The following is a 12,719-nucleotide window of genomic DNA, read 5'->3' as shown; positions in this document are numbered from 1 at the left end:
GACAAAATTATTCATACTCAAGTCCCAGGGAAGAAAAATGCTGTCAGACACACTCTCCTACTGGCAAAAGAGACCTAATTCTGACCTGAAGGCCTTGCTGCAAACTGAGGTGGGCCAGGGGAAACAACAGAGGAAAAAATCCCCAGCCACCAAGAATTACGGCCAAAACACTCTGTAAAAGTTGTCACAGCCTTCTTACTGAAGTGGTCAAAAATTATGTAATGGAGACTAAGAATCTGAAATCTGTGCTAAAAAACAAAACAAAACAAAAAACAAAACAAAAAAAAATGGGTTCTGGTCTAGCTTGCTTTTCTAAAGCTAATTTACACGAATTTTTTTAAAGATTTTATTTATTTATTCATAGAGACAGAGAGAGAGAGAGAGAGAGAGAGAGAGAGAGAGAGGCAGAGACACAGGCAGAGGGAGAAGCAGGCCCCATCCAGGGAGCCTGACGTGGGACTCGATCCAGGATCTCCAGGATCACGCCCTGGGCTGCAGGCGGCGCTAAACCGCTGCGCCACTGGGGTTGCCCTAATTTATACGAATTTCTGAACCAACAGTAGGCCCACGGAATCATGGTGACTGTGCAGCTCCAGTAATTCATGATTTAGAGTACGCTCTGCAGAGAGTTCACAGCGCAGATTCACTGTTTACACTGAAGACCCAAGGATTCGAACTGGGAGGCCCAAGCTTGCTTCTGGCTGATCCTGAACAGCCTGCAACAAGTTCCAGGACTGCAGTTGAACCTCACTGAGCTACATCTCTTCCCTTTTTACCCATTTCCCTACCAACCTGGCAGAGAAGAAACTAAGTGCCACTGGTAAGATGCTGGATGGCTGAGGAAACATGGAAGCAATAACTGGCTTCGGAAGCTTTTTGTGCCTAATTTGAAACAGATCTTTCAACTAAAAAAAACCCAAACAAACAGAAATCCCCACAAACAAACCAAGAAACCAGCTGATGTTAACACAGTATGTTAATACTTTAAGTAGAAAACAAAAGCTTAAACATCTGGTTATATTGTGCAGACAGCAATAATTTGGAGAGGTCCTTCAGGAGGGTCCCGGACATACAGGATTCTGGAACATCCTCCCCGAAACAAAGGCTCTTACAAAACTCCCTTTTGCAGGACATGGATTTTCACTTTTTAATGGCAGGTAACAATTCCAAATATAATCCTATCTTATTTGAATAAATACTTGAGCATGGAACCTTGAAGAATATCCTGTGCAGGGGAGGGGGGAGCAAGTAGCTTTTTTACCTGCAGGAATATCACAAAGGGCAAACAGTCCAACTCGAATATCTCCATTCACTGTCCACTTTTGTGTTTCACAGTTTGGATTACAACTGTGGTTCATGAAGCGAGAGTAATTTCCTTTGGGGCCAGCATCAATTATACGGTCCTTCAGAAAAAAAAGAAATGAAAGGTACCCTTGACATGAAACTAAGTAAGAGCTTATCTCAGATACATCCAACTCTGTTGAGGGCCACAAGCAACAAACAGTGTTTCGCTACACAACTCCCACAATGCATGCTCTGCTCTCCGGGCTGGTGATTGAGTTCTCTATCTTATTTGATGAGCTTCAAGTCAAAGCAACTGAGATAAAATGCAATTTAGGTGTTTTTTTTTTTTTTTTTTTTTTAAGTTTGTCTCTACACATAGCCCACAGAATACTACTACTTAGAAGATGAACTGATCACAGGTGATGCCAGAGCGTGGAGTTCAGCCAGGCACTTGGGCTGGGAACCACGGTGCTCTGCCATCAGCCCTCCTTTCCTGCTCTGTACAAGCAGCGAAACTAGTATGGGAGTAAATGGAAAAGAGCGTAGGCCATAAAGAGAGACAAGGAAATATGTACGGCTTTCCTCTGGGTGAAGATTTGGACCTTTGATTGATGGAAGGGCTCTAGCGTAGAACATACTCTCCAGGAAGTCACCTGTTCCTTCCATTTTACTTATACTGATGTTCAGGACACAGTAAAAGGTTCACCATTTTGGCGGCCCCTGAATGCAAGTTCCGGTCATCTCAATGAGCCCTGGAAGACAGAGCCTCCCAAATGTCATCAAGATGGCTGGAGGGGCCCCTGACAGTGAGGAGTAGATCTAAAGGGCTATTCAGCTATCAGAAATAAATGGCATTTTCTGTTTATTAAATTGATGTTCATGAAAGTTATAAAACTGTTAAACAATGCATATCAGTTCAAATAAACTTCTTGTAAGTGATTTCTAGTTCTTACTTATAATGATATTCTCTCAGTTTCGGGGAGAGCCTGGACCACGAGACATGGCTACTAGTCCTGGCCTTCACCAGACTGTGACAAGCTATCCAACAGACTGCTTGTCAGGGCTGGACCTCAGTCTCTTGTCCTCTGCAAGTCAGAGGACTGCTAAAGAAATGACACAAGGTAACAGATACATCAGACGTGTAGCAAATGGGACTTAGGAGCATACACAATGAATTGAGTAGTTTTACTGTCATTCTGCTTAGGACTACATCCATTTGTCCTAACTCAGACACAAAGTTCCAGTACACAGAAAAATTCAGTTAGAATTTTGGCTAAACCATAATTTTGTGGTGCTTTCTAACTTGAGAAACCGAGGGCCAGGTCTTTCAGTGACTAAGAAGAGCTGAGACGGAAAGCCCCGTGTGTCTGCCCTGTTCCTGGCCATCTGTCCACTCACAGCGCTGTCTCATATGCCATGTGCAAGGTTTCAATAATTAGCCTTTGTGTACTGTGCAATAATCACCACATTATAAGAACTATCATACTGGCTACTGCAAAGTGTTCTCATTCTCCTGAAAAAAACAATCAAATTAGAGGAAACTGCATTTAAGACCATGACACAAAAACCAAAAATCCTTTTTTCTTACAAAATAAAATCAATTTTACCTTGGTAACAGTTAACATATAAAAATTAGTTACACTGTTCTCGTGGGCTCGCTTGATTCGCAATCTGCATTCTTCTTCATCAATTAATTCACCAACATATTCATTTACAAATTCGCCCTGCAGAGAAGCATGCAATATGTAAATATAAGACAATGTACTCTCTTTGAAAGCATTCTTTAACACTATGTATGTAATCCAAGAGAAGTAACCAAAAAGAATCCTGGAAATCTAACTTTAACACTAGAAACAAATAGTAGTTGCCATTCACTGGCATTCAGGTAGCGAGTTTTCTGCTAGCAGTGTCTCACAAGGTGATAACTGGTCTTTTCTTGCTGACAATATGTTTTTTTTTTTTTTTTTGACAATATGATTTTATAGTCCAAGTGACATAATTATAGGAGCTGGAGAGATGGCTAACTCAAGTCTTTGAGGCTGTCTTACAACAGACTTTTACTAAGTTTGCAGCTGTGGAGTTGATGCCTATTAAAGAGCTCAATCTGAAACAAATGAATTCATTAAAAAAAAATTTATTCTAGAGTAATTCTACATATTCACAGGAGGTTGCAAAAATAGTACAGAGAGGATCTGTGTATTCATCACCTACTAATCCCCGATGGCAACATGCTAGAGAGCTATAGTACTATATTAAAACTAGAGAGCTGACACTGGTACAGTCTACAGATCTTATTCAGATTGCATCAACGTTGTGTGTGTGTGTTAGTTCTATGGAATTTGGTCAGTTGTAGAATCAACTGTGTAACCACCACTACAGTTGAGATACAGAAGCATTCCAGCACCACACAGACCCCTTGTACAGTTCTTTATAATCACACCCATCCTTCTTCTCTCCCTTAACCCATCCCATCACTAACTTGTTCTCCATCGGCATTATTTTGTCATCTTGAGGATGTTCTATAAATGAAAGTATACAGTATGTAATCTTTTGAGGTTGGCAAATTCTCTTAATTCTCTTGAGATCTGTCTGATTTGTTATGTGTCAATAGTTAAATCTGTTTTTTCCTGCTGAGTACTTGTTCACACTATGGATGTACTGTGGTTTAGCCTTTCACCCTACTGAGGAATGTCTGAATTGTTTTCATATTTTGGCTATTACAAATGAAGCTGTTGTGAACATTCCGGTAAAAGTTTTTATGCAGACATAGGTTTTCATTTTTGTGGGATAAATGGCCAGGAGTACAATTTGTTGGGTCAAATGGTGAGTTTGAGTTAATTTTTTAAGAAACTATTTTCCAGAGTATATGCACCATTTTGCATCCCCACCATACTTTCCCACTGTAGGAGAGACCCAGTTTCTCCACATTCTTGCCAGTAGCTGGTATTGCCAACTAGTTTTCATACTGCTGTTCTCATAGGTGTGTGGTGATTAGCTTCTTCTATTTATTTATTTCTTAAAGATTTGAAAGAGAGAAAAAAAGAGTGCACATGCAGGGGTGGGGGGTAGAAGGAGAGAGAGAGAGAGAATCCCAAGCAAGACTCCCTGTGGAGCATGGAGCCCAACACGGGGCTCAAATCTCAAAATGTCCAGATCAGGATCTTAACCGACAGCACCACTGGGGCGCCCCATAAATAGCTTCTTTTAAAATGAGGGTAAATACTCTATATTCAACATCTTAATATCTGGTATTTATAAATGCAGAGTCCATTAACCCTTTTACCTTGAAAACATGGCTGACTCAATCTAGGACAAGAGCATTATCTATAGAATTTTTCAGTCTTCTAGGAAAAGAAATGTCTTGGGCAACAAAAATTTGTTTATTGTTTCACCAGACCTGTTCTTCCTCCCACCTGACCTCCTCCACCACACAAATTTTTACTAGCCCTCCACATGGTTCTTCGAATCACAGAACTGATAGTAAATACCAGTAATCTAAAGAGAAGTACCGTATATTCTGATTTGGGCAAATCATTAAGAACATAGGCCAACGCTCTTATGAATACTTAATCTTTTTCTATTGATAAAAACAAAAGACTGTCATTTCTGAAAATAAGAAAAAAGTTACGGGGCCACATTGGAAGGAACCCACCTAACGTTCCCGGGCAACCCCGGGACTAACCCCCTTCCCTTGGCTGTTAGTGAGGTCAGTGGGCTCTGAGTCAGCCGCAAGGAGCTACACACTTGTTTCCACTGGGGAATGGTCGCCCCAGAAGTTCACCTCTGGCTTTTACTCCCTCCTATTTTACTGACCATACAAGCTATGACAAAGAATTAGGTTAGAAAAAGAAATACACAAATAAAAGAAAAAAATGGGTTTCATTGGTAACTGCAATACTATAACAGAACAGTTTATTTTCTCTGCTTTTTCCTTCCAGTTCTGTCTCACGAATGACAGAGGATGGTCTGCACACTGGTGTGCCATGCACTGTCACCTTCCCAGGCCTTTCCTCCATCAGCTGGGACATAGCTGATGAACAACTCGCACCATCATGTGGGACCATCACCTTCACTGGTAGACTTCCTCGCCGCCCCCCCGGCCCCGCCCCGGTGTTACTATACTTATTTAACACCAGGTTAAATCCATAGAGCAGAACTGCAACCAAATAGGCTGTATGTCATCTTTTCCACATCCTGGGATTCAAGGTAAGATTTCACTTGAAGAAATGGTTCTGTGTCTGTAAAAGCCTGAGTATCATGTCTTATGGCTTATATTTACTGTTCTATGAAAATGAGCCAATACAGGAAAGTTAAAGTGCTGATATCAAACAGAAGAGTGCAAGTCTCATACATTTGATACCATGGTAAATAAATATTCCTAGCTATTTTGTAAAAGAAATATTTCATATGTCCTAAAGGTGACAAACTTCAGCTTCAAAGAGTTGCTAACTGGACTTAAAGCCATTAACTGTGGGGTGCCTGGCTGGCTCAGTCAGTAGAGCATGGGACTTTTGATTTCGGGGTTGAGAGTTTGAGCCCCACACTGGGTGGAGAGATCACTTAAAAAAATAAAATCTTCAAATAAAACCCCCCCAAAAAATAAAAACAAAAATACCAATTAACTGTGAATTCAATTGTCAACAAAAATAACCAAGAAAAACGTTTTAAAATGCTAGAAATCTGTCCTTAAGGACTACAGCAAAAAAAGGAGGGTGTAATTCAGCATTTAATATATATTTTAAAAATTTTTTATAAGTTTCTTTTTTGGTTCTGGCACACATTTTCAGGAATCTGTTACGTGTGAAAAGAAGAGAACTGGCTGTGGACAATCAATTTCATATTTGGCTCCTGTCCCCTCAATGTACCAAAAATCTTTTCCATGTTGCTACTAAGTCTTTATGATTTTGCATTTCAGGAATATATACTTAAAACTATTTTGTAAGAGACCAACTGTTTTACATTAGCAATTTCTTAAGAGCTAATGGGCAGAACATCCTGGCTATACTTTCTTTTCTCTTGATTGTATCAATTAATAAATTAGAATACATTTTATTTTTATTTTTTTATTTTTATTTTTAGAATACATTTTAAAATAAATGCAATTACTATTAAAAGATGTTAACATGATATTAAGCTGGATAGATTTCAGGATAGTCCCTAAAACTCCCATGAAGTCAGAGGCAAAAATTTGTATACGTGATATGCATGGCATTAAAATAACATCAAAAATGTTACACTCTAGGGGCACCTGGCTGGCTCAGTTGGAAGTGATCTCGGGATCATGAGTTTGAGCCCCACGAAACAAAAAACACCTGAAGCTCTCAGACCTACAAGTGCAAAGAGTAGAATTCTGCCAACAGCCATGTAATCTGGAAAGTGGATCATCCTTCTCCACTTAAGGCACAAGAATGAGAATCTAGCCCTGGGCAACATCTCAACTGAAACCTTGTGAGACCCTAAGTAGAGGGCTCAGCCATGCAGTGCCTGTCTCCTGACCCCCAGAAATTGTGAGAAAATAAAATGTGTGTCACATTTTAAGTTCCTAAATTTGTAGTATTATTGTTAAGCAGCAACAGAAAATGAGCACACCAGGTCAGGTCAAGTCACTTCCCACTAAAATCTTCCAGAAGCCTCACTCCTGTGGCCTCTAAGGCTGCATGAGATCTAGCCCCCACCCCTTCCCTCTCCTACCTACCCACCATCTCTGTCTCCTCCTCCTCCTCCAGGTGTCCTGGCTCTCCTCCTTTCCTGGAGCATGCTAAAGCTCTGTCCTTGCTTCCTCTTCAGTCTGAAATGTTATGCTCCCTTACATACCTGCATGGTTTTCTCCCTCATGTTCATGTCAAATGGCAACTCTTCAGCCCTCCTCAACCAAGCAGTTTAAAATAACAATCCCTGTCACCAGCCGTCCCCTTTGATCACATTATTGTTCTTTGCACCATTTTAGTGGTATTCAACATTATATACCTGTTTATTGTCTGTCTCTAGCAGACTCACAAAGGTGTCTTGTTTAACACTGTTTTTCCAAATGCCCAGAGTAGTACCTGGCACACAAAGGCAACTTCACAAACACGTGCTTAAAGACTGAGTTTTACCTTAAGCAATCTAACCTATAGAAATGGATGCCTGGGGGATCCCTGGGTGGCGCAGCGGTTTAGCGCCTGCCTTTGGCCCAAGGCACGATCCTGGAGACCCAGGATCGAATCCCACATCGGGCTCCCGGTGCATGGAGCCTACTTCTCCCTCTGCCTATGTCTCTGCCTCTCTGTCTCTCTCTCTGTGTGACTATCATAAATAAATAAAAATTAAAAAAAAAAAAGAAGAAGAAATGGATGCCTGGAGGGGAGCCCAGCTGGCTCAGTCAGTTAAGCATCTGCCTTTGGCTCAGGTCATGATCTCAGGGTCCTGGGATGGGCTGCACGGGGCTCCCTGCTCAGCATGGAGTCTGCTTCTCCCTCTCCTGCCTCTTGTCCTGCTCCTGTTCTCTCTTTCTCAAATAAATGAAATTTAAAAAAAAAAAAAATGCATGCATGAAGATAGATGACCAAGAATGTTCATTACAGAATTAAATATATATGTAAATTTATTAGAAAATAGGTGAAATAAGTTATGGTACATTTTACTATAGGATACAATAGGACTGTTACAAAGAATGAGGAGGAATCTATGTATTGTCATGAAGGTGTATTTATGATATATGAAGTGGGACAAAATAATATGTATCATATTTATGTTTTTAAAAACCCTATAAGTATTGAATTTCAGAATATGTATTTAAATACACATTTACATTTATAACTGTGTAGAAAAAGCTATGAAAGGCTACATGATACCCTCTTAACAATGGTCATCCTTGGTGAGGAGACCCCGGACTGAAGAAATGAGGAATTTTACTCTTTATTATCTTTTTTTGTATTGTTTGATTCTCTTTCCTACATTATATGGTACTTTTTAATTGCAAAGGTGATTTTTATTTTATTTTATTTTTTTTTACAGGTGCAAAAATGTCAAGAATAGCTTTAAATGCCCACCAGACCTACCTTCCCTCAGTGAAAGCCTCTCTGTGGGCACTAGGTAACCAGGGGGAAGGGTGGGAGTGCGCGTGGGCTGGGGACCTGGTTTTAAAATGCACACTGTTCAGGCCTGTCCCACATATTTCACTAAGACACTGTTTTTGGTAAGGATCCCAGGAGATTCCCAGGATCTCTGAAGTTTGAGGGCCACTGTTTAAACAGTAGGATTTTCATTTTTCTTTGAGGTATTCGCATTAAAAATTTTTTCTACAAAGAGACTGCTTGGAGAAACTGCTTCAAAGTATAAGAATGGGGATCCCTGGGTGGCGCAGCGGTTTGGCGCCTGCCTTTGGCCCAGGGCGCGATCCTGGAGACCCAGGATCGAATCCCACATCGGGCTCCCGGTGCATTGAGCCTGCTTCTCCCTCTGCCTGTGTCTCTGCCTCTCTCTCTTTCTCTCTCTGTGACTATCATAAATAAATAAAAATTAAAAAAAAAAAAAAAAACAAAGTATAAGAATGCAGATAATTTATAAGTGTCAAAGACTTCAACTTTTGCCAGTTGCTTTTGCATATATAATATAATTTGAGACTGGCAGCAATCCTTTTAAATATGTAGAAGAGGGATTACCATGTGTGCTCAAGAGCGCAGATGAAACTGAGGCTTGGGTTGTTAGTGACTCGGTCAAAGAACTGTGATGTGGGCATGAAGTCCTGCAGTTTTTTGCTAGTTCCCATCCCAGTACATTCTGACCTTTGCACTCTTTTGACTCTGCTAAACCTTTTATGCTCTTTTGCTTAAAGGGTAAAAAATATTTCAAATAGAAAATGACCAATGTCCTTTCTCCTTTTTCTGACTGATCACAGGACACCCAAAGACTATGTATATTTTATTACTGCCTTTTCCTACCACTTCTGCTTTGCTCGAGAAGTGCCAAACTTTCACCTTGAGAAGTTTCAAAATTTTGCCTTGAATTCCTATGTATTTTATCCCTAAGAGAAGATGAAGCATCTGCTAAGAGGCACAGGCCCTGGTCTGTCTCACCACCTCCCAGGCCCTCACCCCATGCTACCTTCTTAATGCTCCTTTTGGTCCTGAGGCCCCAGCCTCTTCGCTCTGTTTTGATGATTTCTGCATCAGGGTAGAGCCTCTTTGTAAAGCACTGGTTCTGGCAACGCTCTCCAGCAGGGCACACCTGCGGGTGGCACTCATACTGCAACATTCTATTCAGGCACTCTGACTCCAAGCCACAGGGGTTTTCATCAGCTGGCTTGCAGTTGCAGCGGGGAATCTCTGACAGGTCTGCAACATGGATCTGTACCTTTCCTATTACTTTGTTAGCCTATAAAACAAAGCCACAAAATAAGAGGAACATTAGACATATCCATGTAATTTCTGGCTCTGCTACTGCATTGTGGTACGACTCTGAGAAAGGCTCTTTATATCTTGACTTCCATTTCCCCATGAATAAACTAAGAATAAAATCGTCTCTCCTTAGTGGACAGAAATATCGAAGTCTGATGAAATTTCTCCCTTATTTATCCTGTGTATTTCTTCTACTAGTTGATGGGAATTTCATAACGAATACAACTGAGGGCTTTCTGGAAGAAGGGGAGCCAAACACTTATAGTCTCATTTGGCTGCACAGCCTGGTAGGGAAGACCAGGATTTCACACGGAACATGTTGCTCCTAGGTACGAGAGGGCTTATCAAAGATCCCATAGCACAGCGGCCATGGCACTCATTTTATGCTTCCAACAAAAGCTCTCAGTTTGTTCTATAGAAGACTAGGTGATATCTGGCAAAAGTTTTCCTAAGTCAAAAAGTGCCTTCTAATGACTTAAGAGTGATGCATTTCCTCTTGCCTGTTAAATACTAATGTTTTCATGGGCAGAAACTCACTTTGATGTGTTTGTAAGGAGGAGGTTTTCTTGAGTTTTTTTCAATCTCTAGCGCTTCTCTGCTTTCTCTTTGTGCTTTCAATTCCTGGAAACGCTTTGCAGCTTCTTCCAGTGCTGCCAATAAGACCAAACAAAGTACATAAATACCGAAAAAACAAACAAAAACTGTTAGGAGAACAGTTTTACATTGCCTTCCCAATGCCCTAAATCTGGCCTGAGCTTTTTTTCTTTGAAATTTTGAAATTATTCTGGAAATGACTGTTTTTCACCAGGACAGGGTAACTCAAATAGGACATAACTCATTTCTGGCTCAGTGCTGTACTCTGTGCAAGCTGCTGAAGAGGCCCTACTTCAATAATGAGACGCTTCCAAGTAAAGCAAAAACAAAAAACCAAAATAACACACCAACCAACCACCCCACCCCACCTTTTTACGTTGTACTAGATTTAAATTCATTATACTCTTACCCAGAAAGCCAAACTTCCTGGAAACTTTTTGTAAAAACAGTTAAATCTCTTCTTGAGAAGCTTTTACTACTCTTCTGTGGCAAAGGGGCTTCGCTTAAGAAGGCTATTTCCAAAATAATCTCTATGTTTGTAGAAAGATCAATGAAGAAACTCCTTTCAACAGATGGCAGAGTCTACCATACTCAAATGTACTTTTCTAACTGGATAAAATGTGGCTCTAACGTGACTGGATACTTATGGATGCTGGATCATAACACCCGGTGAAAGTTCTCTAATACCAGAACCATGTCATACGTAAGTCAGAACTCTTAGTTTTGAGCCACTGTAAACATCATACCACTTACCTTTTTTGAAGGTCTTGTTAATACTAGTCTGTCCCTCAGCAAAGCTTTTGTCTCCTTCAACATAAGGGAACACTCTGCCCTGGTGTACCCAGTAGTAGTCATGAGAACCAAAGAAGAACACTGGGAAATCCCCCAAGTCATGTTTAAGGCCCTGGATGTTCAGTGGCACAGACCTGGGATTGCAGATCTCTGCTGGCCACCATCTGAAAACAGAAGTGATTTTAGATCAAGAGAATGGACAAATCATACTGTTCTTACCATGGCTAGCAGGAGGCAGGGTGGGAGAAAAAGGTTTTGTCCTTTGCAATTTTCTTTCAGATTCTAAGGATACAAAATACCTTGTTTATCTTTAATCCTGCTCAAATCACACATCATTTAAAAACATACTGATTAGTGAATTAATGAGACAGTGAATACAGACTAAGCAAACTATACTCGAAGCACCCAATCTAGTTTTTTCTTTAAAAATTAATACTTGAGGGCAGCCCGGGTGGCTCAGTGATTTAGCGCCTGCCTTGGGCTGGGGGCGTGATCCTGGGGTCCACATCAGGTTCCCTGAGGGAGCCTGCTTCTCCCTCTGCTTGTGTCTCTGCCTCTCTCTGTCTCTCATTAATAAATAAATAAAATCTTTCAAAAAATTAATATTTGATATAAAGGAATATATATCACAAGCATACAAGTTATAAAGCATAACAAAATAACAATGAACTTGCTACCCAATTTAAGAATTAGAATTTACAAAAAGAAAAAGAATTAACAATTTACCAGTACAATTCCAAACATAATGTCAATCCTAGAAAAGTTCTGTGTTCCTCCAAATTTGACATTCTTTTTTTTAAAAAATTTTTTAACATTTTTATTTATGATAGGCACACAGTGAGAGAGAGAGAGAGAGAGAGAGGCAGAGGGAGAAGCAGGCTCCATGCACTGGGAGCCTGACGTGGGATTCGATCCCGGGTCTCCAGGATCGCGCCCTAGGCCAAAGGCAGGCGCTAAACCGCTGCGCCACCCAGGGATCCCCCAAATTTGACATTCTCAATACTAAAATTGTCTTTCAAGGTATAAAAGCTTATTTCTAGTAGTCAAGGGAATCCTTTGAGAATAAACCGATGTTATTGTGAAGAACGACCACTTCCATTCAAATACACATCATCTTCTCTCTAATCAACCAGCGTAAGTACTTTTGGTCAAATGTACTAGGTTTATGTTAGTATGTATTTCAGAATCTAATTCATCTTACATCATAATAATGTGGGATGTGGGGTGGAATGAAAACATAATTGTTTCGTGCACAGACTGAATCACTACATTAAATAATCAGTGTGGTACATCTGATAGTTTTCAACAACTGGGCAAGTTAGACATTGAAAGGTTAAGTTTTTGGTAGTTTATAAAAGAATCACTATGAAGAGTAAATATACAAAAACTTAAGTTTTTTCAGTCTTTTACAGATGCCTGATAAAACCATTTACTTAGTGAATAATTATATTATTCAAAAGATAAACAAGGCATGATTACACTTCAGATTTATAGTACAGAACTTGAACATGTTTCATCTCAAAGGTACTCTACAGTATATCTTAAAAATTAATTAAAAACATAGGCAAGAGGGGGATAGAAAGATAGATTGTTAATTACAAAAAGCAGTGTGTTTCTTTTAAAAATTAAACAATGCAGAAATGTATAAGAGAAAAATAGAAAATGCCTCCC

The 12,719-nt window shown here is 40.1% G+C and overlaps 1 protein-coding gene across 7 annotated transcripts in view; it reads right to left on the bottom strand.

Annotated features, from left to right (window-relative positions):
• The window catches only part of NSD3 (nuclear receptor binding SET domain protein 3), a 123,931-nt gene that overhangs the window by 7,260 nt on the left and 103,952 nt on the right, over positions 1–12,719 (bottom strand). For 5 of the 7 annotated variants that reach the window (XM_049094851.1, XM_049094849.1, XM_049094850.1 and 2 more), the window contains 5 exons: positions 11,010–11,212; positions 10,200–10,312; positions 9,370–9,639; positions 2,892–3,008; positions 1,262–1,403 (listed from right to left, as the gene is read on the bottom strand). In XM_049094851.1, the coding sequence (XP_048950808.1) occupies positions 1,262–1,403; positions 2,892–3,008; positions 9,370–9,639; positions 10,200–10,312; positions 11,010–11,212 (845 nt within the window). The remainder of the gene's footprint in view (positions 1–1,261; positions 1,404–2,891; positions 3,009–9,369; positions 9,640–10,199; positions 10,313–11,009; positions 11,213–12,719) is intronic. The other 2 variants (XM_049094852.1, XM_025431873.3) reach the window with 1 other exon arrangement.

Source organism: Canis lupus, chromosome 16 (genome assembly GCF_003254725.2).
Source record: "Canis lupus dingo isolate Sandy chromosome 16, ASM325472v2, whole genome shotgun sequence".
In the NCBI taxonomy this organism is placed as follows: domain Eukaryota; kingdom Metazoa; phylum Chordata; class Mammalia; order Carnivora; family Canidae; genus Canis; species Canis lupus.
The sequence above is the reverse complement of the archived record's forward strand: the minus strand, read 5'-3'. Positions and strand labels throughout refer to the sequence as shown.